The sequence below is a fragment of the Hippichthys cyanospilos genome, chromosome 20 (genome assembly GCF_059441005.1).
Source record: "Hippichthys cyanospilos isolate Australia breed blue-spotted pipefish chromosome 20, RoL_Hcya_1.0, whole genome shotgun sequence".
Classification (NCBI taxonomy): domain Eukaryota; kingdom Metazoa; phylum Chordata; class Actinopteri; order Syngnathiformes; family Syngnathidae; genus Hippichthys; species Hippichthys cyanospilos.
This window is the reverse complement of record NC_142388.1, coordinates 2328579-2354788: the sequence shown is the minus strand read 5'-3', so window position 1 is coordinate 2354788 and position 26210 is coordinate 2328579. Positions and strand designations below refer to the sequence as shown.

Here is a 26210-nt window from a genome sequence, read left to right as displayed (position 1 = left end):
AACCAATTACTCTAGTACCTAATCCATTTTCCATCTCCAAATAGGTCCCATAGGAATCGATTACTTTAGTACGTAATTCATTTAGTACAGAGCCAATTTTAGACCCATCTTTAGCCAAACGCTTAAAAAAAAATACATTGGAAAAATAAACCATAAATAAGTACCTGGGATTGAACGTCTGATTCTTAAAAAAAATAATAAATAAAAATGTCTTAGGGATTGAAAGCACTCAAATTGAAACGAAGGTCAACATAAACTCCCAGATTCTTCTTTTTTTAAACACTCTAAAGGTTTTTTAATATTTATAGTGATGTTGAGCAAAATTAATGGGATCATCCGGGAAAGGAGCCAATCCACCTGTGGCTTCATCAGTATAGAAAATGGATGGATGAGTGACCGCTCAATTAAATCTGCACAAACACTGAATGCATCCAAACAATCATCGGAAAAAAAAAACTATCAGCACTTCTTTGCATGTGGCTCCACGCTTGATCTCCCCCTGCACCCTCCCCCTCGGACTCCCTCCTCAGAGCAGTGGGATGTACAACACAGAAAATATCTGTGAGGATCGCCCCACAAACTTTTTCAACTCTGGAAAAGATGGAAGCCTTGCACCGAGAGCCGTTGTAATTATTTGAAGAACTGGAGTGGAAAACTGCATTTGGGGCACAAATCAGGTACGTTCTGAATTCGTCTCAGATTTCTTTTTTGTTGCCTTTTTTTTTTTTTTTTAAGATTCCTGCATGATAGTTCTTGATTAATAATCCCAGAAAGGCATGTACAAACAGTTGCCCTGCTATTTTAAATGGGGTTTATTTGCAATGATCAGAGCCCAAGTGGTTGTTTTAGCGCCATCTGCTGTTTAACGTTTTGGTTGAAAATCCATAAAACAATAAGACAAATCTTCTGATGTGGCTTTTTTTATTGTACATGAGTATATTGGCCATCAGGATACCACTTGGTGAAAACGCAAATTTTACAGTGAAACAGAGTCAGTTTATTTATTTATTTGACAATATTTTCCACAGAATTCACTATTTTGAAGCATGAAATCCAGAATAAAATGGAATACTTTGCAATTTATCCAGAACTGTTGAGTTAAAAAAAAAAAATCATAGGGAAAAAAAAAAAAAAAAAAGATTTTGACTTGGGGTTTTTGGCACATTGTATCTCTATGCAAAACGACCAAAAATACAAAAAAAAAAAAAAAAAATGGCACCAAGTTGTTCCATTCTACTGGCCAATATCTCACTCAGTCAATGCCTAAAAGTGCATTTGCAATGAAGCTGAATCATACCTCAAATTTTCATTTGCAACACAAAAATCGGGTATTCAATCCCACTTTTTTTCCAGACCAGTACCATTGTTGAGTAGTTACCGCTACAAAATAACGATACCACTAACACTTCTGATGCATAAAATTTCCTGAAAAAAGACGGCTCGGTAGAAACTCTTGTCACAATTGTCCTTAAAACTGCGTCTAGTTTCTAGTTCTTGGTCATAACTGGCGAGTGACCGTTACTGGTATATGCTGTCATCGCGAGTAATGATACCTTGCAATGGGGCTGCTATCGGCACTGATACCTGGTATCGGTTCTCGCCAATCCCGACTCTTAACTCTCTGATGATTTCTGACGTCTCTACATCACAACCCTCAACTTCTTCTTTTGTTTTATTTTTAAGAGCCATGGGCCCGCTAGAGCTGCTTTGTTTGCTGTTCTTCGTGACGGCCAATAATGCCAGCAAGTGGACCAGACAGAACCTCCCGCTGCTGACAGCCCGAAAAACCGAACTTCAAGCGAACCCTTTGTTCGGAGGACCAATGAGGGATTCAAACAAAGGCGGGATTCAAAAATTCTGCGGCATGGAGTGTCAAAGTGGCCTTCCGTCCTTCAATCCGAGCGAGCTAGAGAAGATTCTGGGATACGAGACGATGTACGACAACGGCACACGCACACGCACCGACGTCACATTACGGGGTTTGAACGGGACGGGATCGTCGCTTTATGCTTCGTCCCCGTCTCGCAGGAAGCGGCAGGTTTACGGCGCCGACGGGCGTTTCGTTATTTCCGACTGGCGTTTCATCACCAAATATCCGTTCGCCACCGCCGTGCGCCTATCCACGGGCTGCTCCGGCGTCCTCGTCTCCCCCAAACACGTGCTAACGGCGGCTAACTGTATCCACGACGGCAGTTACTATCTGGAGAGCGTGAAAAATCTGAAAGTAGGGGTGCTCCGACTCAGAAAAAAACGAGGGAGGAAAATTAGGAGGCAGAGGGCTTCGGGGAGAAGAAAGCAGAAAGACGGAGATGGAGAGAAGAATAGAAGTGACGGAGACCCAGCAGAAGAACAGACGGGACTCAGTCAGTCCAGGAGACAGCCTGTCTTTCGCTGGGTACCAGTCAAACAAACGCGCATCCCTCAAGGGTGGTTCCAGTCCAGGAACTCCAGCGCCTCCGTGGCACCAGACTACGATTACGCCCTTTTGGAGCTCAAACGAGCCATCAAACAGAAAAAGTTCATGGAGATCGGCGTGCCGCCCCGCACCTTCCTCCCGGCCCGGATCCACTTCTCCAGCTACGACGAGGACAAAAGCCTGCTGGCCGCCAGCAGCGGCGAGAAAGTGGTCTACCGCTTTTGCTCGGTGGCGAAGGAATCCGACGATCTGATGTATCAGCACTGCGACGCTCGGCCGGGCGCCACCGGCGCGGGGGTTTACGTACGGCTGAGACAAGAACATGGACAAGAAGGCGGGAAGGGGAAGTGGCAACGCAGAGTGATAGGGGTGTTCTCGGGTCATCGATGGGTGGACGTTGGGCACGGGGAGCAGAGGGACTTCAACGTGGCCGTGAGGATCACGCCTGCCAAATATGCGCAGATCTGCCACTGGATCCATGGAGACCCTGATCACTGCAAGACTCTTTGAGATGACATTTTTAGGAGGTCTTGACTGGTGAACATTTGTCCAAATCTGGTACTGTAAAAAATCTTTGATTACCAGGTATGCAGGCTGAGTTTGCTTCTGCTCGGGACAAATCGCTGTGAACATCATCTGGAAGGTCGTTAACTCCCCACTGAGAGGTTGTGGGTTCAATCCCCGACCACTGTGACCATTTCAAAGTATCCTTGAGCTAGTCCCATTTCAGGAGAAAAAAACAAGTTCAGCTCAGGCTCGGTTGTTGTCATGAGTGTAAGTTATACAGTATGCAAATGCACGAAGTGAAGGACGCAACGTTACGATTTCTGTAGCGCGTGCGTACCAGTTTTGTCCATCCCTGTCTATGTACAGCACACGAGAGCCACTAAGAACCGAAAACGGCAAGCTCAGTTTTTGCCATTTTGAAACTGAAGCACTCAACTGGAAAGCTCTGTTAAAATGGAACTTTGCCGTCCGTTCTTATCAATGACAGCGAACGAGCTAATACAGAGGACCAACAAATTGCTCGGAGGCAAATTTTCCAAGAACCAACAAACGAGACTGAACAGGGATAAGCCGTGAGGGTCATCTGGGTGATTTGTATTTTATTGCATCTCATAGGAGGACTCACATGCAGGTCAAGGAAGAGGGAGGGGGGACGGGGAGAATCTGGTAGAACAACGCCATTCATGTTAAATCCCACCCCCCGAAAAAGCCTTCTTGGAAATACTGAGCAAATATTCTTGTCGTTGTCCGGTATGTAAATGTCATTGCCACCTTTTATTATTTTCTTTCAACATGTATGCCACAATGGATTAAGATACAGTCACTTTTGGAAATAAACAACACACAACATCCAGCGTATACTTGAGTGCTTTACAGCGGGTCTTCCCGGCGAGCAAATGTACCGGATGCCGTCCAATCACATGCGCATATGACTGACTCTTTCGTCCTTGAGGCACTCCACACCAGCAGAGGGCGCCATGTCAAACAGCCAGCATCGTTTTTGAAAGTAATACTGCCGAGACAAAACTGACAGGTATGATTTTTTTGTTTTTTTTACATGTTCATGCATACCCCAGAGATCTGTAACTAAAATATATTTTGTATTTAAATAAAGAATATGCGTGAGCCATCATCAAAATAGCCTATAATGCATATGTCAATTTGAGCGGAAATTTCTGGATTTGAAGTTGACAAAAATCAAAATAAAACAGTAGATAAGGTCATATTTGCATGATTTTTCCTGCCCGAAAGGGCGCTTGGGTGGCGAAGCTCCACATACCGAAGGTACAACCGGGACGCACACGTACGTAGCTCAGTATTAGCCTGGACGACGAGGGGGTTAGCTCAGTATTAGTTGGGACGATAAAGGAAGGGGCGTTGGCCAGTGAAGTTACACACACCGAAACACAATCCACATTGAACAACACACTCGTCTGTGAGATGCGCAAAGAAACCTCCATACTGTTCCATTCAGGTCAAAATGGTCCAGAATTCACTTAAATATGCATTTTTTTCCCTTTTTTTTTTGTTTTTCCCCTCTGCCGTGGTATATTAAGTAAAGTTTAACACTGATTTACACACACACCCACACACACGTAAAACAGAGTGTTCTGTATCTAGGGTTCACATTCACAGTTGTGCTACAACAGTACATCGTGGGGTGGGGGGTGGGGGGGGGTGTCTTCGAGGGGTTGCGGCCTCTAGAGGGGCGGGAGGAAGAAATGGGCCGATGGTCGGAGGACTGCAGAGGGGAAGTGCAGACATCCAGAGCGCCACACACCAAACCGTCTGTAACGACAAGTTAAAACGTACTTTGACCATGACTATATCGAAGGTTTTCTGTGACTCAAAGCTAGTGTGGTGTAGGACCCAAGCGCAGTTCATGAAACCAGTGGAGTAGTGGGAGTTTTAAGACTTTGAGTGCCATTGACGTGAAAAGACGTCAGTAAGAACCCTATGGGGGAGCCCATAGAAAACTAAAACCAAACGGGAGCATACCTTAAGAAGCTCCTTGTGGCGGCCTACATGAAGTCCTTGATGTTCAGGTCATCCAGAGCGTTTCTGGGTGGGGGGGGCTTTCTGGGACTCTGGGTCATCCCAGGAGACATCTGCGTACACATGTCCCACTCACCGTCAGCAATATGTCACTTTGTACTTTTATGAGGACAAATCTGGGAAAATCTGGGTTACCGGGGCGCCGGTGGCGGGGAAGCCCGGCCTAACCAAAGGCATCATGGGAGCGCCAACGCCCGGTGCCCCAGGCTTTTTAACGAGACACACAGAACAGGAGACGCTGAGACACAAAGGTGACATTGAAAGAAACTGAGGCTGAATTTGGAATTATTCACTTGTGATACGGATATTTCTCATATACGGATACAATTCCAATACGGGTACTGGTCAATATAGTGGGGCTACTTGGTGATTTTTTTTTTCATTATACATTGAGATACAATGTCTCAAATCTAATTTCATTTTTTTTCTATGACTTTTTTGAGCCCCATAGCTCCAGGGACTCCTTTTTTGCGAAATACACAAAATGAACTTTTGCAGCGTAATATTAATTTTTAGTCTGTATTTCGCACTTGAAAAGAGTGACGTTGGTAGAAAATGGCGTGGAAAATGCTACGTTTTCACCGAGTGGTGCCGTCTCATTGGCCCGTACCCATATAGGATTTTTTTATAAATCACTACCGAATATTGTTGTTTTCAAAGAATCTTAATCACCCCAAAAACGTAAGATTTTAGGAAATGCTGCACTGCTCAGCAGAGAGAGGGAAGAGTTTTCTTTGACACACGATTACATTATTATACACACTATATTTCTGAAAACAAAATAGGAATTTGACCATATTTGGGAAAATGGCACAAAAGGAATAAAGTGAATGATTCCGAACTCAGCCGGACTATGCGTGACACATAAAAGGGATTTGAGGGGAATTAGCATCCAACACTTTCCAGTAAAGTCCAAATTTCATTTTTTTTTTTTTTAAAGGGAGATTACTGGACTGGACTGGACTGGTGTGCTCTTACCATGCGGTAGCCTGGGTGAGTCCCCATAAATGGAGGAACACCCATGGGGGCTGGCTAAAGGTGTAGAGGGGAGGGAGAGGAGGCGGAGTTGGGGTCACTAACATGTAAGACAAAAACAACGACAGACGCACAGCAACTCAATTGGACACACAACACAACACAAACGCCACGAGTTGGCATCTTTACTAGTATTAGCTTGCTAGCATGCTAATAATTGAAAGAATACTTAACAAATAAAATGGAGCGAGGGGGCAGTGCTTTGCCCTTTCTTCTTTAAGGAATTTGCATTATCAAGAGTAGCCAACATTGGGCGTTTTGACCAATATATGGTGCTTTTTTTTTTAATATGATGGCTGATAATAAATCGATTTAAATGTGTTTTTTACAGCAACGTTTCACTGTTAATTAAAAACAAACACTGTCTCTTATTATAGGTTATTGGATTATTTAACTGTCAACTCATTTAGTATCAGCCATTTTAGACATTTCTTTAGCCTACTATATATATATATATATATATATATATATATATATATATATATATATAATGCATTTCCACAAAATCAGGCTTATGTCATACCGATTTGTTTTGAGTTACGGATGAATATATGAATTTTCAACAAAGATGTCCATGTTGGGATTTCTACTAAAGCAGCAGTCCAAAAGGTAAAATAGTAATGGAAGTAGATAAAAATAAGGGATGAGTAGACGCACCGTTGACAGATGAGCGCTGAAAACTAGCGATTGCAACGTTGAAATTGCTGTTACTTTGAGAGCTTTATATTTTCCCGTATCATTTTAAATGACAATGCAAATTACAATATCTCACTATCTAAAAGACACAACCCCGATTTTGCGGAAATGACATTTATAAAGGAATTGAACGTACGGACCCCAAAAAACGTAAAAGTACGTCTTTGGGATTGAGTGAGGTCATAATCGGCGTGACTGCAAAAAAGGCAGCATGCCATGCTTCTTTTTTTTTTTCTTTAACTTCAAACAAGCTGTCGGTCATTCGCCGTTTCATCACTCAATCAGATAAATCATCCTAAAAATGATTTTGAAGTCATGTGTGCGCTTCTCCTCAGTCGGGCCTACGCCGAGCCGGATGAAGGCGACGCGGCTCGGCTCCGCTCCGCGCTCGCGCTCAAGACACGGACAACATTTACCGTGGGGGCGCCCCAGATGGGCGGAGCTACCTGAGGGGCGGCTGGCGATCCCATGGTCAGATCTGACTCGGCAAGAAAGGAAGAGAGAACCACAATAAGGTACCGCGAAATAACTCGTCTTCTTCGTCGACGCTCCGCAACCTTGACATGAGAGCACGCCGCGGCTAAAACGGGGACTACTTACTACTCGCCACGTTAGCCATGGAGGCGTCAACGTCGCCCGGCTGGGGGGTCGCCGCGGGCTTCATAACGTCCCCTAAGCCAGCAAATGCTACAGGGAGGAAATGGGCGAGGGAGACATTAGCTTACTACGGCGCGGTACGGGTCCGGCGTCGCCATGGCAACCCATTGCTGTTGCCGTGACGACGGTGGGAGGAGAGCTGGGAAGGGGAATTGAAGTGACACCTGTTTAAATAGGGCGTGCGGATGCGAAGAAAAAGTCTCGCAAAGATCCTTTTGATTACTGCCGCGTTTTCAACCTGGATTTTTTTTTTTTTTTTTTTTTTTTAAAGGAAGGGAGAATAGGAAGATTTCAATGGGAAGGGAAGAAGCACTCGGCCATTGTGGGATTATAGTAATTCTTAAAAAAAAAAAAAAACAACCTAAAGACATACTGCTCATGTGTCTGTGTGTATGGGTGTGTGATTTGTGTGTAAGTGTTTGTAATTGTGGGTGTGTGTCAATTATATGCGCATCTGTGTCATTTGTGTGTGGGTCATGTGGGAGTGTTCAAGCGTGTAATTGTGTATCTATGTTTGTGTTTTTTGTGGGGATGTATGCGTCTGTGAGACATATTGTGTGTGTGTGTAATTGTGTGGGTACTCTGAACGTCTGCATCTCATTGTGTTTGTGTGTGAAAGAGTGTGTCTGCTGTGTGTCTTATGTTGTTTATACGTGATTGTGTGTGTGTTACTGTGTAAATTGCTTTTGTGTATGTGTGTGTTAGTCCTTGTGTTTATTTGTGTGTTTGTCTGGGCAATGTGTGTCTAATTGTGAGTACATATATATTGTGTCTTTGTGCAATCATGTGTCTGTTACTGTGTAATGTAGCATTTGTGTGTGTTTGTGTCTCTGTAATTGTGTGTCTGTTACACTGTGATATTGCATTTTGGGGTGTACATCTGTGATAGTGTGTGTGTGTAATTGTGTAATACCGCATTAATGCATGTTATGTGTCTGTTTGTGTACTGTTTGTGTAATTGTGTTTCTGTGCAATTGCGTGTGTGTAATTGATCTGTGTGTAGTATAACTACTTGTGTGTATAACTGTGATATTGTGTGTAATCGTGTGTCTGTTATTGTGTAATATTGCATTTATGCGTGTATGTATGTCTGTGTGAGTACAACCGTGTGTATATGTTTGTGTACTGTTTGTGTAATTCTGTCAGTGTGTCTGTGCAATTGTGTGTGTGTAATTGTGTCTGTGTGTAGTGTCACTGTGTGTGCAAGCTTGTGATATTGTGTTTGGGCTTCTTTTGTGTACATGTGTCTCCAATGTGCAGAAGTGTGTTTGTAGCATTTTGTGTAATGTTGTGCGTGTGTGTGTGTGTGTAGAGCAGCGCACTCTCACACTGCAATGCAGCACTTGCAAAAAAAAAAAAGAAGAAAAAAAAAAGCGAGGAGGGGAAACTCACCGAGTCAAATGGCAGGAAGCAAGCCCGGGAGCCACAAGCAACACACACACACACACACACAGACACACGCACACACCAAGCGAGAAAGAGAACAAAATGAGAGGCGGCCAGCCACAGCCAAAAGTAAGAAAAAGTCCAAAAAAGATAATGTCCAGAATGAGGAGAAAAAAAAAAAAAGCATCAAAGCTGCACACTTTTAGCTGTCATATTTCACAGAGCTGTTTGGGTTGCGCTGGTTACCATGGTGACCAGGCGCAACCAAAGGCCAGGAATTCCCCCAAAGCAAATGAGCTGACATGACCCATCGAGATTTTGCACAATAATGCGCCGTCGTCGGGAGAAAAAAAAAAAGAAAAAAAAACATTTTTTTATGAAATAATCACTTCACAAAAAAAGAAGTCATACATCGTTGGGATTTAATGAGTTGAATGAAGAACAGTTGTATTTTGTTATATATATTTTTTTTATATTTGAAGGGACAATGTGTAAGCTTTAAACCGTTTTTCCTTAAAAAAAGAATAAATGATTTTAACTTTCATGCAGCACCCCCTGCTGTCCGTAATGAAAAACTGTCTGATTTTTACACATTGTCCCTTTAAGTCGCTTATAAAAATCAGAGCGATACTCCTAATTAGTCCATTCATAATGTAAACAACAACAAAAAAAAGTAAAGTTAGCTCATTTTAAGGCTGAAAATTAAGCTAGGTTATGTAATACGGTAATGGTACATAACAAAGTGACATACTTGGTCTAGCAGTTTTTTTAATTTTTCTTACCCGAGGTGAGTTCTGCCCCAGGGGCGGCAGCAGCGGCCGTGGCTGCCGGGGCGTCTCCCCCTCCTCCGGTGGACTCTGTCGGGTCAACCCCGCAAAATATCGTGTCCATCGCAGCGTTAAGGAAGAAGAAAGGAAGGGGGGGGGGGGGGGACAGTCAGCCTGGGAGCCTCACACTGCTAATGCCAAAAAAATAAGGACAGTTAGACAGGCCGGTACCTTATAGTGCATTGTTTACTATACAGTAATATACCGGGCATGTTTTGAAAACAATATGGCGCTGAACCTGAAAATCCATGAACATATTAGAAAAAAAAACACACACTTTACAAATCAACAACGTTCCCACTATATTTTTTGCGCCTTGCAAAGGCACCTTTTTTCCCCTATTTATTTTTAATATTGAGAAGGAAACAATGCGCCGAAAACGCAAATGTTGTTTTGTTTATTTTTTTCCTCCAGTTTTCGGAACTCCATCATTCAACAAACGATCGTAACATTCAGTTGCATTCTGTATTTTACGCTTGAATTTGGTAAGAAAAAAAATAGCGAGAAAAATTAACCAACACCCTTCCACTGTCTTCGATATGGCTTTGTGGTGGCCGTGACCTTTTCTCGCGCCCGTGTAAAATTTGCCTTTTCACCTAATCTTCCCATTTGCTGAAAAACATTATTTTTGCGATATATCCAAAGCACCTGTCCAATAGAAACGCATTGCTTTAGCACCAAACAATCAAAAGACGGAAATAATACTATATATATGCATAAAAAAAGAAAGAAAAATCCATGCTCAGGAACACTGTGAAATCTGACATCATGTGAAGCTACCCACCACAAAACAGGCTCATGATGTCTCTGCTGTCAATTTTAGGTGGGGGTGCGGAAGAATGGATGGGTGGGATGGCTGAGGAGTCGAATAAATCCGCTGGGAGGAGGGAGGGATTAATGCAATGATATTTAACATTCAAAATCCTTGTACACACATAGTGTATGTCCTCAAACAGCGGCCCATTCAAACTGTGGAGTTGGGAATACGATATTTTCACGTAGCAAGCTAACATGCTAAAAAGGAAAGGAGAATTTAGTTACCCCTAAAAAAAAAAAAAAAAATTCAATGTGACAGTGAGAGCACACCAGAGGCACGTGCAAAATACCTGCTGTAAACAAGTCAACTGTGGGCGTGGCTTGTGCTCGGGTGTCTGGCGTCGATGCGAAAAAGGCTACAAACACGGTCAAAATGCTCAAACGTAACAGCGGGCAAGTCGTGTACTGGAATCTTTACATTCATATGAAATGATTCAAGCAGTGGCGGGCGACTTTTACAATCAAAAGGGGCAGGTTAGACCACCAGAACACGAAGGCTGAAATTGGACATTTTCACTGTGTTGAAATATGAAAATCTTGCTTTGGCACCATCTTGTGGCAGCATAGTATCACACCACAACTTTGTCTAATAGAAAAAAAGTGTTTCGCTGCCATCTTGTGGCATCTACGAGAATTTAAGGGGACCTTTTGATTGATCACAATTGATCGCGTTTACTCTTTCTCCTATCCAGTTATTCGAGAAAATGTTTCAAAAAAACGAACAAATACCCAAATTTAGCTTGTGAATGTAAGTGAGTATTTGCCCAGACCGCCCGCCACTGGATTCGGGCAGCAAAATGCATTCGGAGAGCAAAGTTGCGCAAACACACATCCGACGTTTTACCGCTGAAAAGATCGGTCGGTTGGGCGTCAGGCGCTACGGGTGCCGAAACGCTCGACGTGGTGACCACGGTGCCGGATGCGGAGGTGAAGATGGAGGATGGGGATGTGGGGGCAGCCACGGAACTAAAACATGAATTCCCTGCACCAAAAAGGTCTAGACCTGAAGACGCTGTAGTGGCGGCGCTCCCGTCTGAGAGGGTGAAGGGATCTTGTGGGAAGTCGTGAGGGTGGCATGTGGAGGAAGTCATGTTAGAAAGTTCATGAAAAAAAGAGGTTTGCTGCGGTCATGAAAGTTGAGATGAAGGAATGAGAAATGCTGCATTCAAGAAAACTGGAAAGTTTGACATGCTAGGACTTAATCACAGTGCTAGCATGCAACACTCAACTTAGGTAACAAAATGACATGGGAACTCCGGCTTAACCTAATAGTTATATACTGGTGGTGTTCCACAAGCATCTATTCTAGGTCCACAATTTTTACTTTATAATCGATGGTGCGCCTCAAGGCTCAGTACAAGGGCCACTTTACATGTAGTGTATAGGCAGTGCTTGTTTGAACACTTCAAGCTAAAACTGATCTGACAACGGAGCTTTGGTCAAATATGTGTTTTCCCATTTCCATTGAATGCAGCAGAGAAACCCCCCACATGCTCCATGTTGTCAGATGTGAGCTGATGGTTAAAATTGTTAAAAGTCAGTTTTGCATAAACGACGACAACCTTTGCTTGACAAGCCACGGATACCTTCAAACCTAAAAAAAAGAATCTAATTCGGGACAGATGGAGCCACCTGCCTAAATCCTTTTTTTTTTTTTTTTTTTAAATACACGTGTGAGAGTGGGAAGTGCATCGTCTTCTGTTTCCGTGGCAACATGAAAAGCAAGGACGGCAGCCTTGTTTTATTGATCGGGCTCTTCTTTGTTCATCTTACCAACATATTAGGGATAAGTAACATAAAAAGGGAAACATGCTAATATCACATGACCAAACTCAGTGAGCAACGATTGGTTGTAACCTGGCTCCTGAGGCAACTGTGATGTCATTTTCAGGCGACAGCCAATGACAAAAATGGCTGCCCCCTGAGAAAAAACGGGTGGATTTTTTTTCTGCCTAATTCATATTCCACCAATCGGAATTCAACGTTTGAAAAAAAAAATGTAGGTTGACTCCTTTAAATCAACCAATTAATTGATAATCGAATTTTTGTTTTGCCAAGCGGCATCAGCTTTGAAAATTCCTCAACATAATGAGCGGTCACCCACCGGCTCCGGCGACCGGGGCGGCGGGCGTCGCGGCGGCTCCGCCCTCAGCTGCCGCGGCGGAGGCCTCGGCGGCGCCGGCGGCAGGCGTGGCGAAGGCATCTGATGTTCCCCCGCACAAAAACCCCGTCGGACGAGAAGTCGCCCAGAGAAGTGAGAAAACGGAAGAGAAAATGAGACTCGGAGGAAAGACGCTGCCCGTTCTGGCCTTCACACAAAGGTGGACAGACGGATGGGAGTACAGACGAGGAGGCGTTCTAACATTACTGCGTGAATTTTCACTCCGTGTTCGGAGACGCCACGGGTTTGATAGACAAACGGGCTTTTCTCAGGGAAAGGCGTGTCTATCAAATCAAAGTCTATGAAAAGCCGGCGGGGTGTTTATTCCGCGTTTTGGAAAGCGCATGGAATAAACGGCCAAATGGCTTTCCACAAGTGTCGAGAAGCTGATTGTGTCGGCCAGTTTGAACGTCAATGCTTTGCTTGATGATTTGGAAATAGAGTGGAACCTCCCCAAGTTGGCTCGGCCCGCCGTCCGGCCCCCGTCCCGCCTACCCGTGTCATTTCGGACCTTAGCGTGCTCCAGCTCACCATTTGTGTTGTCGCTTATGTCAAAATTGGTACAAATTGCTCCAAAAAAAACAATTCACATTTTTTTTTGCCCCTATGCGACCTGTATCCGATCTTTGAGTTGCTATGTCAACGACACAGAGACGATTTTTTTCCCCCAATGCGACCCAGGCCACTTGGCTATGTGTGCCTTAAACCGATCCATATCCCATCTCACCTAACAAATAAGCATGTCGCATGCGTCAAAGCAGGAAGCAGGGTGGAAAAAAAACAAAACAATAGTAGACGGAAACTACTCAACGTCATGGCCAAAGACCTCACCCTAAATTTCCTCGCCCTAAAATGGAACAGAGTAAAGAGAATTCTGGCTCCATACATACATTATATATATATATAAAATATATATATCCAGGATCCAGAGACAAATTACGTCCAACCTGGGTGGTTCCACTATATCGTCAAATTTTCTGTGGCTACATTTTAGATTACAGCCTGTGAATTTTAGTTCCTCAAAAAATACATTTTACTAGTTGAGGAATAATATTACTGCTTTGGTACTGTTGAGATTTTACTCACTACAAATGGCCCATTTTTTTTGTTTATTTTTTTAAGACACAGGACATTGGTTGAATTTTTTTTCCCATTTTTTTTTTTTTTTTTAAAATGCAAGCTCAAATCGAGGTACATTTGATCTTTGAAAGTGTTGCCATTCGAGTGAGATGAAAGAAACTTAATGAACTCAATTCCCCAATAGGGTTAAAAATACTGTAGCCCAATAGGTTATTTGTCCGAGCCTTTTTGGGTTAACGGGTTCAAAATAACCCAAAATGAGTCCACGTTAAAAAAGTCACCCTTACTGGGTTACTTTTAACCTACTGTCACCCCAGCGGTCTGAAGGGCCATAGTTGGAAACGCTAAACTGGGCTGTAATTTCAAAATGTCAGTCCGCAGACTCGGCGCATGCATCTCAGTGTGGCATCACATGATCAGGCGAGTTCTCGCGGGGGTCGAGCTTCGCAGCGAGGACGTGAGGTAGAGACCCCCCGCTCCCTGGAAGCCAGCCCACTAACCTCCTAACAGATCCACATTGGTGGCGCCAGGGGAGGTGGCGGCCGCTGCGCTAGTGGGAGGAGCTAGAGGGACTCCGGCGTCTGGCGCGGCGGCAGGGGAGGGGGCGGCGGCCTCCGCTGCCAGGGCGGGCTCGGCTAGCAAGGAATCGCCCATTTCTGAGGAAGGGGGTGGGGTGGGGGGGTGCCAAGGGGGAGCGGGGTAAGGGGAGGGGGTTCAGACCCCAAATAAAGCCAACCCAGAGTTGAAGTGGGAAGAAAATTTCAATGAAAGCCAATTCAAGCAAAATTAGTCCAAAAATCGCCCCCGTTGTAAAGCAAATCCGGACAATGGAGGATGTGGAGGGAGGGGGAGAGAGAGAGAGAGACAAGAACAAGACCACTGAGACTAAAAGAGATCTTCGAGGAGACAGACAAGGAAGTCGGCGAGACACATCGAGACTCCAACAGGATCCTGAACAAAACACTTTTGGAACACTTAGACTTGAACAGCTCCACACAGTTTTTCCCACAACTTGAAAAACAACAGAAATGATCACTCACCTGATCCGAGAAGGTCTGGGAAAAAAAAAAAAAAAAATATTAGCTACTTGATTTTCCACCATGCTTTCAATTGAGTCTTCTTTTTTTGTGTCCTGCTCTTACCTCCCCAGGACGTGGGGCCGGCGGATGCTGCAGGGGGTCCAGAAGAGGACAGAGGATCCAAGTCCAACAAGGAACTGGATTCAAGGTAGAAAACAAAAAAAACACCTGACGTGTTGCTTCTCGAAAAGATGCACCAGTTGTTTGGTTTATAATAGCCGCAACATTTTCCGTTAGCTCATCTATGGCATTTCGCCTTACGTATCAGCATCAAGCTCCGGAACTTTCATGAAAGAAAACGATACAGTTTGTTCATGTTTAGATATACATTATTATGGTAAATATCAATTGGGAGTGACAAAGATTACTGAAGCAAGCACGCTCGGCCTCTTATTCAGAAAATTGCAGAAATTAACCCTTACAGTAAACAATGGTTGACTCATCTGTATTTTTAAATAAACTGTATTATTGTTCATTATAGTTACAAAATGTGTTAGCGAGGATTTATATCATGAGAAGACCCCACAATGATATCGGTCTGATGTCATTAAAAAAATTTAAAAAATATGAATACGCTGTACATTCAAAAGTTAATTTAATGAATGTTAAAAAAAAATCCGAACCACTGGAGAAAACTTGAATTTTAAATATCAAAAAGCATCATTTATTGTCTGAAGATTTAAAATTGCTGTAACATCGATAAAAAACTTCTGTCGGCCCGCGAATGACATTTTTCCCTTAAGGACTCAAGGACTTTCGTTTAGGAAAATTATATCATTTGGTTGAACATTTCTGTGCGTAAAATATACAGCGATTAACATAATTATGATGTGTTTAATGGTCAACATCAACATCCGTTTTATATTTTTTTAAGTTAAACATACAGGACCCTTATTGTAGACTGTATTTTTCATTGATAGTTAAAAAATGTGATGTATATCATGAAAAGATCCCACGCTAATCAGTCTGATATCATCCAAAAAAAAAAAAAATCAGGATCCTGAAATTTTGGAATTGCGGTAACATCTCTACTAATTTCTGTAGGAAACGCCGTGATTTGGTTAGACATTTTTTTTGTTTAAATACACAGCGCTTAATTCTTTTTCATGTGACAAGTTTTATGGTCAAGAAAAAAGAAAAAAAAACATATGTACTCTTCTGCTGGTTCGGGTGCCGGCGGCGCGGCGGCTGCGCTTTCCCCGGGCGGGGGCTGCAGCGCGGGGACGGCGTTTGACGATTTGGCCGGAGTGGAAGTCGGTGACACGTTGTTGGTAGGAGAACCCTGCGGGGCACACCACACCGCCGCCCTTGTGGTCACTCATGGTAACCAAGCAAATGTAAAAATCTTTTTTTTTTTTCTTCAAAAACGTGCAGCTCACCTTAGTCGGAGACCTAAAAAATGAAGGGAAAATTGTTATTGTTGATTTTAATTTGAGAAATGTATATGAATCAAGAAGAAATGAGATGAATACAAGAAAAAAACTGGAATCATATGAAGGGTTCATCCCCAAAACAAAATTTGCCAATGAAAATGTTAATAATCCATTTTTATAGAACGTGATTAAACTGGGGATAAACTTCATATTATGCAGCCTGGTCTCATATGAATTTCATAGGATTTTCATGTGCAATAATTGCAAAAACAATCATCGCCACAATTATTCAACCCCTTTTGATAATGTTGGATTTTGTTTTTATTTTTTGATTTAACAATTCTGGAAATGCAGAGTTCAAACTCTCATACGATTCTTCACTAAATCCAATGGAGACCACATTGCATTCTGATTCATATTGCAGCTGCGCCGTGTCAACGCACTCTTAGCTAGCATGTGCGTCTTGTGGACTCCACACATGTTTTCAAATCAACACACACGTATCGGATGGGCTAAGGGGTACGACACTCCATCTATTCCCAGGGGATCACCTTCTTGGTGCCCATGTGAATAGTGTGTCAGTTGACCTACTGTAGCTTGAATGTTGTTAAAAAGAAAATGAAAAAAATCATTCAAAAAGGTTGCTGGGCCCCAAAGCCAACACAGATTGCTTATGCTCACCCTTCACTGGTGATCCCAAATGAATGAAAAGAAGGATAAAAAAAAGAGCAAGGGTTAAAGGAAATGATAGAAATACATCACCGGCCTAACAATAACCAATCAAGCTCAACTGTCATTGGCTAATTATTGCCTCATATGCCGCATATATATATATATATATATATATATATATATAAGATAATTCCAACATTAAAGCTAAGAAAACCGATATTAGCACTTTCACTCGCATATATGGCTGTGAACGAAGGTATTTTCTGCCAACCAAGTAAAAAAGTCATCTTTTTCGTCTATAGCCGTCAATGGCAGCGAAAGAGATTGTGAATGACTGACCCCTTCTTGCCGCCCTTTACGTCCTCCAGGCCATTCATATGTGTTTCCAGAGACTCCAGGATACTGCTGGGGGCCTGACACGCAAAGGAAACAAATCAACAGTTTGTGAGTTTTTTTACACATTTTCATTTCGAAGCAGAATTTGATTGGACGAGACAAAAACCTCCACACACACTACTGAAAACAAAAGCTGCCAAATGGACGCCAATGAAACCAGAAATATTCGACTTCCGCTCAAATCAAAAGTTTTGAAAGCGCCGTTTGGCGACAATTGACGCAGGCGCTTTAGGCCCAGCATGCCGACACTCCATCCTGCGAGCAGGCACTCGGCCGTCGCTACGGTTACCGGCTCCCCCTCCGGAGGTTTAAACGGACAGTCGTCGTCGTCCGAGTCCGCCAGGTCCACCACCACGCCAGGGTGGAGGCACTGGGTGCGGGTGGGGTCAAGGGGGCGGGTGAGACGCGGCGTGTTTGTACGTGCGTGCGGTTCTCGGAGACTTACGTAGTTGATGTCGGGGATGTCGTTTTTGTCAACTCCGACGGTCTGCGGAGAGAAATCAAGTTATGCTCGGAAACATTCGCTCATTGCTGAAAGTGACCCAATAAGTAGGCAATTCTTTGCAGATGATAAAGAATACATGCCTGCAAGTTTTGGTATTTTGTCTGTGTACATGTGCCGCTGCACCGTTTGTGGTCAAATAGCTCGTCTACGGCGCGTTAGCTTAGCAAGTACCTCGGCCAGCTTCATGAACTCCCCGATCTTCGTCACCCGAGTCAGGAACCTCTTGTAGATCTCCAACGCTTCCTTACAGTCGCTCTTTTTCATCTTGAAATATTTCTCTGCAGAAGGAGTCATCGCAAAATACATTTGAAAAAAAGCATTTTTACTGAATGTTACGTTTTTACGCGTGTTAAATATGTATAAATAAATAATAATTTCTGTTGTGTTTAACTGAAAAGTCTACAATTGCTTTATTGTTAATTTATTTTTACTCTTTTAACATCTATTTTATGGAATATTTTATTGATTTATTCTAAGAACTAAAAGATATTGTATTATTGTTTATATATTTTACAAATTTTACAAAGGATTTTCGCTCATGATAAAATAATTTTGCTTTTGAAATTTTATCATGAAATTTATATATCAAATACCTGAAAATAAATAATAATTAGCATTGTATTTAAATGAAAGTCTTTATTGTTAGTCTTTATTGTCCGTAGTCGATTATTTGCTTGATTTATTTGAAAACAAAAAAACTATTATTTGATAATCAATTGATTTTTTTAATTGTATAATAGTTTGTATTTAAATGATGATTAGTTGTATGTAATAAAAGTATTTTGCGATCCTAAATTGATTTTTTTTTTAATTCCGCATTAGATATTTTACTGAATAAACACTATGAAACTGAATAATTTCCTTTGTATACATTTTACATTTATCTTTAAGAAATAATAATTTATAACAGGATTAAATAAATGTTAAAAAATGAAACCTCTGTGAGCGCTACTGTTTTGGTTAGCAAGTGGGTTTCCCAACCGACCTAGCATGTTGATGATGCCGTCATTGTAGGAGGCAAAGAGCTTGACCAAGTCCTTGAAGAGCAGCAGGAAAGCCGCGTTGATGATGCCGTTGTTGAGCTCCTTGGGATGAACCTGCCGGCAAACGGGTCAAGCGCAAATATTCCGGCGGGCCGCCAAAGAAGCGGCGGCGACTCACGTCGAACTCCAGGAGCGTGTCGATCTGAGTCTGCAGGACGGGCATGCCCTTCAGGAGCTTCTCCGTCGTCATGGTCCTCATCACGCCCTCGGCCCTGCTCGGCAGAGAATGGGGTGAGCTCGCGCCGCGGCCGTCCGCTCGCCCCCGTCCGCTCGCCGCCGTCCGCGTACCCCTTCTTGACCCGGGTGAAGTCGAAAGCCATCTGGCGGTAGGCGAAGGCTTTCTCGTTCAGGTAGCGGCCGTAGCGTCTGATGAACGTCGACATGTCGTAGCCTTGCAAAGAAAGCAACGCAAGCTAACAGCGGGGTCTTTGGAGCTTATAAAGCATACGCTGCAGAGAGTCACGTGTTCGGAGGAAATCAACAAAGAAAAGTAGTACTGCCGTTGATTGTTCGCCGAGCGTTTCGGTGTTAGTGACTTTTGGGGGGCGGAGCTAAAGCAAGTAGGGTTTGCGTTTAGGCTTTTGGCTTCGGCAAAGTGCAGGTAAGCGCATGCACAAAAAGAGAAAAATGAAAATATTGAATTTGAGTTTAGCTTTCAATCGCCTCTTGTGAGAAAAGCCGCAATGTCCTGGTGTGAGATTTTATGATATATTGTGTATAACGCTCTCTAAATCACTCTCTTTCTCACCCTAACTCGCTCACTCTCGCTCTTTCTCGCCTCACACTCTCCCTCCCTGTCTGTCTATGTTTATATTGCTCTCTATCTCCCTTGCTCTCTCTTTCTCATTCTCTCTCTGGTTTTATTTCACGCTTTGTCACTCTCTCGCATCCTCTCCCTTCCTGTTTGTCCATATTTATTTCACTCTCTCTCTCTCTCTCTCTCTCGTTCTCTCTCTCCCTCTCTCACACAAACCTTCTCTTCTGGCTTTATTTCCCACTTTATGTCACTCTCGATACCTCAATTTCAACTGCTCACTCTCACTCACTCTCTTTTTTTCACTCACTCTTTGGCAATCTTTTATATACCTGCTATCTCACTCTTTCTCACTCGAGCTATGTTTCACTCTGTCTCACTCTCATATATCTCAATTTTTCACTCTATCACACTCTCTCCAATGCTTACTCTTTCATTCTTACTTGCTCTCTCAATGTCTTGGTCACGCTACCTCACTCTCACTTTTTCTTCTTCTCATACTGTATTCCACTCTCAATCACGCTCTCACTCAAGTGTTCTCCCTGTTGCTCTCTCAGTGCCGCTTACTCAATCTGTTTCACGCAATCTTCCTCTCTCTGTTTCTTTGTCTTTCTCTCCTTCTGGGTCTGGACCATATCCCCCACAATAAAGGAGTTTTCATATTCGCTCAGACTATTTCGTTTTACCATGAGAGCCAGTTTTGTCAATGAAGTTGCTGAGGTTGAACAGCGAAGTCCTGGAGGCCAAGTACTGGATGAACCTCTGCGAAGGATACGAAATTGTTTAGAAAGAAGCAAAGGGATCCAAACGCTACGGCAGCAGATTGGACGTACCTCGTTCCCATGCACGCACATGTGGTGGGTGGTGACGAGGGCCTTGAAGACCACCACCCAGCTGGCGTTGGTGGCCCGCTCGAAAAGCGTGTCGGCCATCTGGGGGATGTTCACGTTGGTGGTGTTTGTGGCCGACACCAGGTCTGCAAAGGCAAAATGTTTTGTTTTTAAACGTGCGTTTAAGTCTAGACATTCAATTCCAGGTACTTAAATGCACATTTATTTTCTCAGTGTTTGGCTTTAGGAGGGTCTGAAAATGGCGGGCTACTAAATCATTTATGCACGCAAGTAATCAATCATTTTAGTACCTTAAGTACTGATGTTATCCATTTCTTTAGTACCTCAAGTAATCATTTACTTTAGTACTTAATTACCTGCAAAAACAAGTACTGTTGCACTTAATTACCCAAAGTAATTGGCTACTTCAGTACTTAAGTATCTAATGTAATTGATTATTTTAGTACAGTACTTAAGTCACCTAAAGTAATTAATTAAGTACTTAATTTATTGTGTACCAGCTATTTTAGAGCCTCCTTTAGCCAAGCAAATGAATGAAATTTAAAGAAATGGAAATAAGTACCTGGATTGAATGTCTGGTCTTTTAAAAAAAAATACAAATAATATAAGTCTTTGGGATTGAATGAGTTAAAAGTCGCTCATTAGATCACAACAAGTGTACCTAACGTTACGTCCTGCGATTACATAATGAGAGTGTCTCAAAGGCTGTGACATTGACATTGGGGAAAGAAAGGAGCGTCGAGTATTGGCAGGCGGCTTCATTAATGGAAGCAGACGAAGGCCGTTATGCCGAGCAGGCCTTGGCCCCACCTAAAATAGATTCGCCCGCTCAATTGCAGACAAGCAGCGCACTCTTAAAAACCCAGAGGCCAACCAGCCCGTCGCCCATATATGGCCCGCTCAAGCCAGTGAGATTTCCTGCATTCATTTGATCTTTTTTTAAACATAATTTGGTTGTTGAAAATGTATTCCAAAATTCGATTCTAATGACATGATGTAAATATCTGGTTAAATGGTTACTTTTAATTTATTATTCAAATAAATAATGTTAAAACATTAAACAGACATAGAATAAAAAATATTTATGTTCTCTTGGACCAGCCTGACTCATTTGTGTTGATTCTTGTGGACATTTGTTTCTGGTCTACAGCTTTGGACACGTTGACCCTAATAAGTCCTAGGTGTCCTCAGTGGTGGACATCCTGACCTTTCCAGTGATGTCTTGTGTTTGGGTGGGATGCACTTCCTTCTTCTGTCTCGTTGAGACAAAATGGACACAACAGTGGACACAAACGAAAAGGCTGCTTCTCCAGAGTATACCCCCATATTCATACATAAAAATAAATACACTGTATACGTTATAACTGTATTTTTAATAGATTTTTTTTGCAGTAGATTTTTTAAAGGCATATTTCAAGAATGATGGTGGATTCTTTTTTTTTTTTTTTTTTTTTTAATACCTAGTCCCAGTTATTAGAAAACAGTCAGACTTTGCCTAAGTCTGGTCTGGACCCACCAGGGGGGGGGGTGATCACAAAGGTCTTGGGGTGCATCTGTTAAGAGATTATTCCTAATCACTAGTCCGTCTTTGTTTTTCATCATCTCAATTCCTCCTCACTTGGAACACACATGTCACTTTTAGCATATTTCGTTTTATTTTTTGCTATTGCTGTTGGCATCCTATCCATGCAACATGGCCGACACTTGCTGCCTGTAGTCTCTTCGAGCGCAAGCAATGGCTGCTTATGTAATATCATAATAAGTGTTCATTCAACACTATCCGCAAGCAGCTGCACCACTTGCTCGCTCTTAAAGCGCCAGTCACCGTAAATGATCATTATTTTCATTGTATTAAGATATCTTCACCTGTAGTAAACAAACATGGATGACAAACATGCTAACGAGGATTGGCTGAGCTATATTAAGAGTCTTACGCTAATCCACAGGCTGGAAGAATGAACTGAGGGCTTTCATGTCAGACGGTCCATCTTAAATAAATAAATAAATGTGTGTATATATATATATATATATATATATATATATATATATATATATATATATATATATATATTATTTATTTTCTCCCTTTATTTAACCCAAAAATTGGCTGTCAAGTTAGGAAAATTGGAGGAAAAAAACTAAATAAATAAATAAATAAATAAATAAATAAAAATCCTTCCTTGCATGCACTCAGTTTGCTAGCTAACTGCACTGTGCAGTTGCGCTACGTTAAGCTGAATTCATGAAAACAGTTGAATGGGATAAACACAAGTCAGAAATAATCCGCGAAAGAAACAAGCCTCTAAGTCCATTTTACGAGGTCTCTTAAAAATGACATTAAAATCATCACTGTGCGTGTGTTGTCATGGCAACACGTGCCCCTGCAGTGTTCTTATTAGCAAGATAGCATCAACCCCAGTCAGTGCGCACAAGGGACGGTCGGAAATTGTCTGCTCAACAGTCAGTCTCCCGGCACACCACCAAACAAAAAATAATACTACCGTATTATTTACCCTAACGGTTTGACATGTCGGCTACGCGGACTGACCGCAAAGCTGCAGTTGCCTTTTGTATTTAGCGTGGTGTATTTTTAACTTGGCCACAGGTTCATTTTCCGCCTCAGGTGTGGAGTCAGCTGACCTTGCGCGGCCCGCCGGTGTCCCTTTGACTAGACAACAATTTACAGCACGCTCAGCCGCTTCCACGGGCTTTTGCTTTTGGTACGTTTATAGGCTTTCCCTGCCATCTCTTACTCAGCATCCTTTGTTCCTTCCTTCCTCTCTTCTTTTTAGTCATGTGTACTTTCAGCTCTCCTTCGCTTCAACCAACTTTTCCCCCTGCCTCCTTCTTCCTTCCTTTAATTCTTCCTTCTTTCCTTCCTCCCTCACTAACCTCCCCCCCACGTTTGACTTTATTTATTCCTCCCTTTTCTCCCTTCTTTCTATCCTTCCCACTCTCCTTCCTACCTCCCATTTCCTTCTTTCCTTCCTTTCTTCCTCCCTCCCTCAGTTATTTCCCTCCTTTTCTCACTTGCTTCCTTCCTTTCTTTTCTTCCTTTATGCCTTCCTCACTCCCATCATTCATTACTTTCATCTTTCCTTCCCTTCTTTTCTCTCCTTCCTCTCTCCCTCCCTTAGTTATTTCCATCCTTTCCTCCTTACTTTCTTCCTTCCACCCTCCCTTCTTTCCATCCTTTCATCCTTCCTCCCTCCTTTATTTTCTTCCTTCCTTATTTTTCTTCATCCTTCCATCCTTTCTTTCCTCTCACTCCCTTGGTTATTTCCATCCTTTCTACTTTCTTTCCTTCATTCCTTTCTGCCTCCCTCTCCTCCCTCCTTCCTTCACTTTTTCCTCCTCCCTTCCTCCCTCCCATCTTTCCTTCGTTCTTTTTTCTTGCTCCCTTGGTCCTTTCCCACCTTCCTCCTTTCATTCCTTTCTTCCCTGTCTTTTTTTCTTCCTCCCTTACACCCTTCTTTACTTCCTTCCTTTCTTCTTTCTTTCCCTTATCCCTTCCTTCCTTTCGGTTATTTCCCATCTCTTTTCCTACCTTCCTGTCTTCTTTCTTTCCTTTCTTCCTCCCTTCTTCCTTTTTCTTTCCTCCCTCTTCCTTTCATCTTTCTTTCTTCCTCCCCTCCCTCACTTCCTTCTTTCCTTCCCTCCCTCCCTCACTCCCTTCCTTCCTTACTCCCACCTCCTTCCTTGCCTTCTTTCCTTCTAGAAATACTCGAGCTGATCTTATTTCTGCATTCCTAAAAACACGGATGAGCAGAACGCACGTTTCAGCAATATATGGGTTCGAAACATCCTCCTGCCGGCATACAAAATACACGCTGGCCCACTTTGCGCTGCAGTCTGGCGTGCAAATACACACAACACAGTCTTGAATGAGAATTTGCATTGAGCTACATCTAATTGATCCCATAAGAGTCGTTGAGTGTGTAAATGAGGTTTCGAGGCGAACGCGAGCATAAACCAGCAACGTTACATGAGGATGAGGGTGATGAAGATACAGACTGAAGTTTCCCATTTTTAGGTTCACTTTGAAGACGAGGCCAGAAAAGCAATCTAACATTGTCGCCTTTTGCAGTGTAAATAATGCAGGGCAGTCATTGGCTGATGGGTGAATTATTCACAAGGGGAGCGGATCACAATGGAAGACGCCAAAGGCACAAGTGGCAGTAAAGATCACAGCAGGAAAAAAAAACAAAACAAAACAAAAACCACGTCTGTATTTATCTCCAAGCACTCTGATCCAAATTTCATAACGTATATCTATACAAAAATATTGAGGAAAAAGTTTTAAAAAACTGATTGTGGTTGCACAAGTGTGCATATTCCAATATGACTGGAAATGCGGTCATGTTCAAAATTGACCAGTCATACTCAAAGTCACATAAAAATTTATCCGGTTAAACCCAAATCAATTTCAAATGTTCGAGTTGGCTATGAGAACTACTATAGAAATAAAACGTAATTACTTAGTTTAATAAAACCAGATTGTTTCTTTGCAATCTCTTTTATTATGCTTTATAATATATCCATTGTTTTGGATATATATTGGAGCTGGAATCAAATAATGTCATTTCAATTTATTGCAAAATAATAAAATAGATCCACACCATCAAAATGGGTTATGATCTTAGCCTTGCAACAAATTAAAACCATAAATCAGTGAATGACTGGACTGAATTCTGGATATTGTAGTAATGCTAGATGCTAAATGCTAACCTGCCCGCACGCATGCAAAACTGAAGCTTTTTTTTATGACAATGATATGGCAACTGTTTAAGATAGGGTTGCTCTATATAGCCCCGACTATTATGCTTACTAAATCGCCCATAGTGGTTCATGCAGCAAAAAGGGCCCGCCTAGCTGAACGAAAAAAAGGGTTTGCAATACTTGTACTCACACTCCAGGTGCTTCTTCTTGGGCGCCATCACTTCGTGCGTGGTGGCCTTGCACACGGCCCTTGCCATGTCCGAACCCGTCAGCTGGTACTGGGCCGCAGCGATGCGGTCCGTTAGCGTCTGACCCGACATTTGGAGCCCCTTCTCTCTCAAATGCTTAAGAAAAAAATCGATCTATCTATCACCAGCAAGCGGGCCCGTGACCTTCTCCCTGTAAAAGTGAGAAAAAAAATGTCACGTCAAAAATGAGAATTTCATGGGGATATAAAAGAGCTTTTGTGGGGGTCACACTTACGTGGACGAGCGCTTTTCAGCACCGTGGACAGCTCAGGATCCCACTCGATTACGTAACAAGCCACTCTTTTCCTCCCCTGGTATCGAATCGTTCCAAAAAAATCACACGCGCAATCTCCCTTTGGTGGTCTTAAATCAACGCCCCATAGATGCGTTCGTTATCCGGTCCGGATTATTCCATCCAATCGTCCAAAATGCGCGGCGCTTTTCTGCGGCATCGAATGCGCAAAACGTGTGCGCAAAAAAAAAAATGGAGGTGGAGAGGGAGGAGCAAAGAAGCCGCGACGGAAATCCCTATTCTCCTTCACTCACGCTATTTTTTTCTCTATCAGAATGGGCCATCTAACGGTCCTCCCCCCTCCAGAGGGTATTTGGATACGGGTGGGTGACACACAAAGACCAGCCCACGTCTCTTAAAGGGGAGTCCACATGAGAGTGGACACAAGCCAACAGGCGTCACGCCTTGTGCTGTGAAAGCTCACCAAATGATCGCGGCGCGGGCACTGCGCGACAGGCCGAACCTCAGTATCAGATTGCAAAGAAACTACTGATATGAGATACGACAATAAAGTATCATTTAAGTTTGCGCATGTAGTGCTTTGGCGCAGTGCAGTAAAGTACGCAAATCACGTTTTCATTCGCCATAAACGACTTCTGGACAGTATTTGTATTAATATTATTGTGTCATTATTATTATTTC

The 26210-nt window shown here is 42.8% G+C and overlaps 2 protein-coding genes across 11 annotated transcripts; one reads left to right on the top strand and one right to left on the bottom strand.

Moving 5' to 3' along the window:
* The first annotated feature begins 591 nt into the window (after positions 1-591).
* Positions 592-4061, top strand: LOC148406936 (inactive serine protease 35-like). Its single transcript, XM_088403078.1, has 2 exons — positions 592-677; positions 1684-4061. The coding sequence occupies exon 2, from the start codon at positions 1688-1690 to the stop codon at positions 2924-2926; it is 1239 nt and encodes a 412-aa protein (XP_088259204.1). The 5' UTR covers positions 592-677; positions 1684-1687; the 3' UTR covers positions 2927-4061.
* On the bottom strand, positions 3497-25966 carry snap91b (synaptosome associated protein 91b). 10 transcript variants are annotated; one of them, XM_088403076.1, is made up of 24 exons: positions 25512-25966; positions 25219-25427; positions 20292-20434; positions 20145-20220; positions 18993-19095; positions 18823-18916; positions 18647-18758; positions 17833-17939; positions 17602-17643; positions 17100-17173; positions 16095-16107; positions 15870-15997; positions 14779-14852; positions 14677-14691; positions 14137-14292; positions 12500-12598; positions 11240-11446; positions 9535-9609; positions 7310-7396; positions 7126-7187; positions 5957-6010; positions 5114-5185; positions 4922-5031; positions 3497-4711 (listed from the first exon to the last, which is right to left on the bottom strand). In XM_088403076.1, exons 2-23 carry the CDS (start codon positions 25346-25348, stop codon positions 4945-4947), a joined length of 2010 nt encoding a protein of 669 aa, XP_088259202.1. In that variant the 5' UTR covers positions 25349-25427; positions 25512-25966; the 3' UTR covers positions 3497-4711; positions 4922-4944. The 10 variants fall into 10 exon arrangements, with proteins under 10 accessions (XP_088259202.1, XP_088259192.1, XP_088259194.1 ...); XM_088403066.1 differs by lacking the exons at positions 5957-6010; positions 11240-11446 and having other exon boundaries at positions 25512-25957; XM_088403068.1 differs by lacking the exons at positions 5957-6010; positions 11240-11446 and having other exon boundaries at positions 7156-7187; positions 25512-25955.
* Positions 25967-26210: the final 244 nt, after the last annotated feature.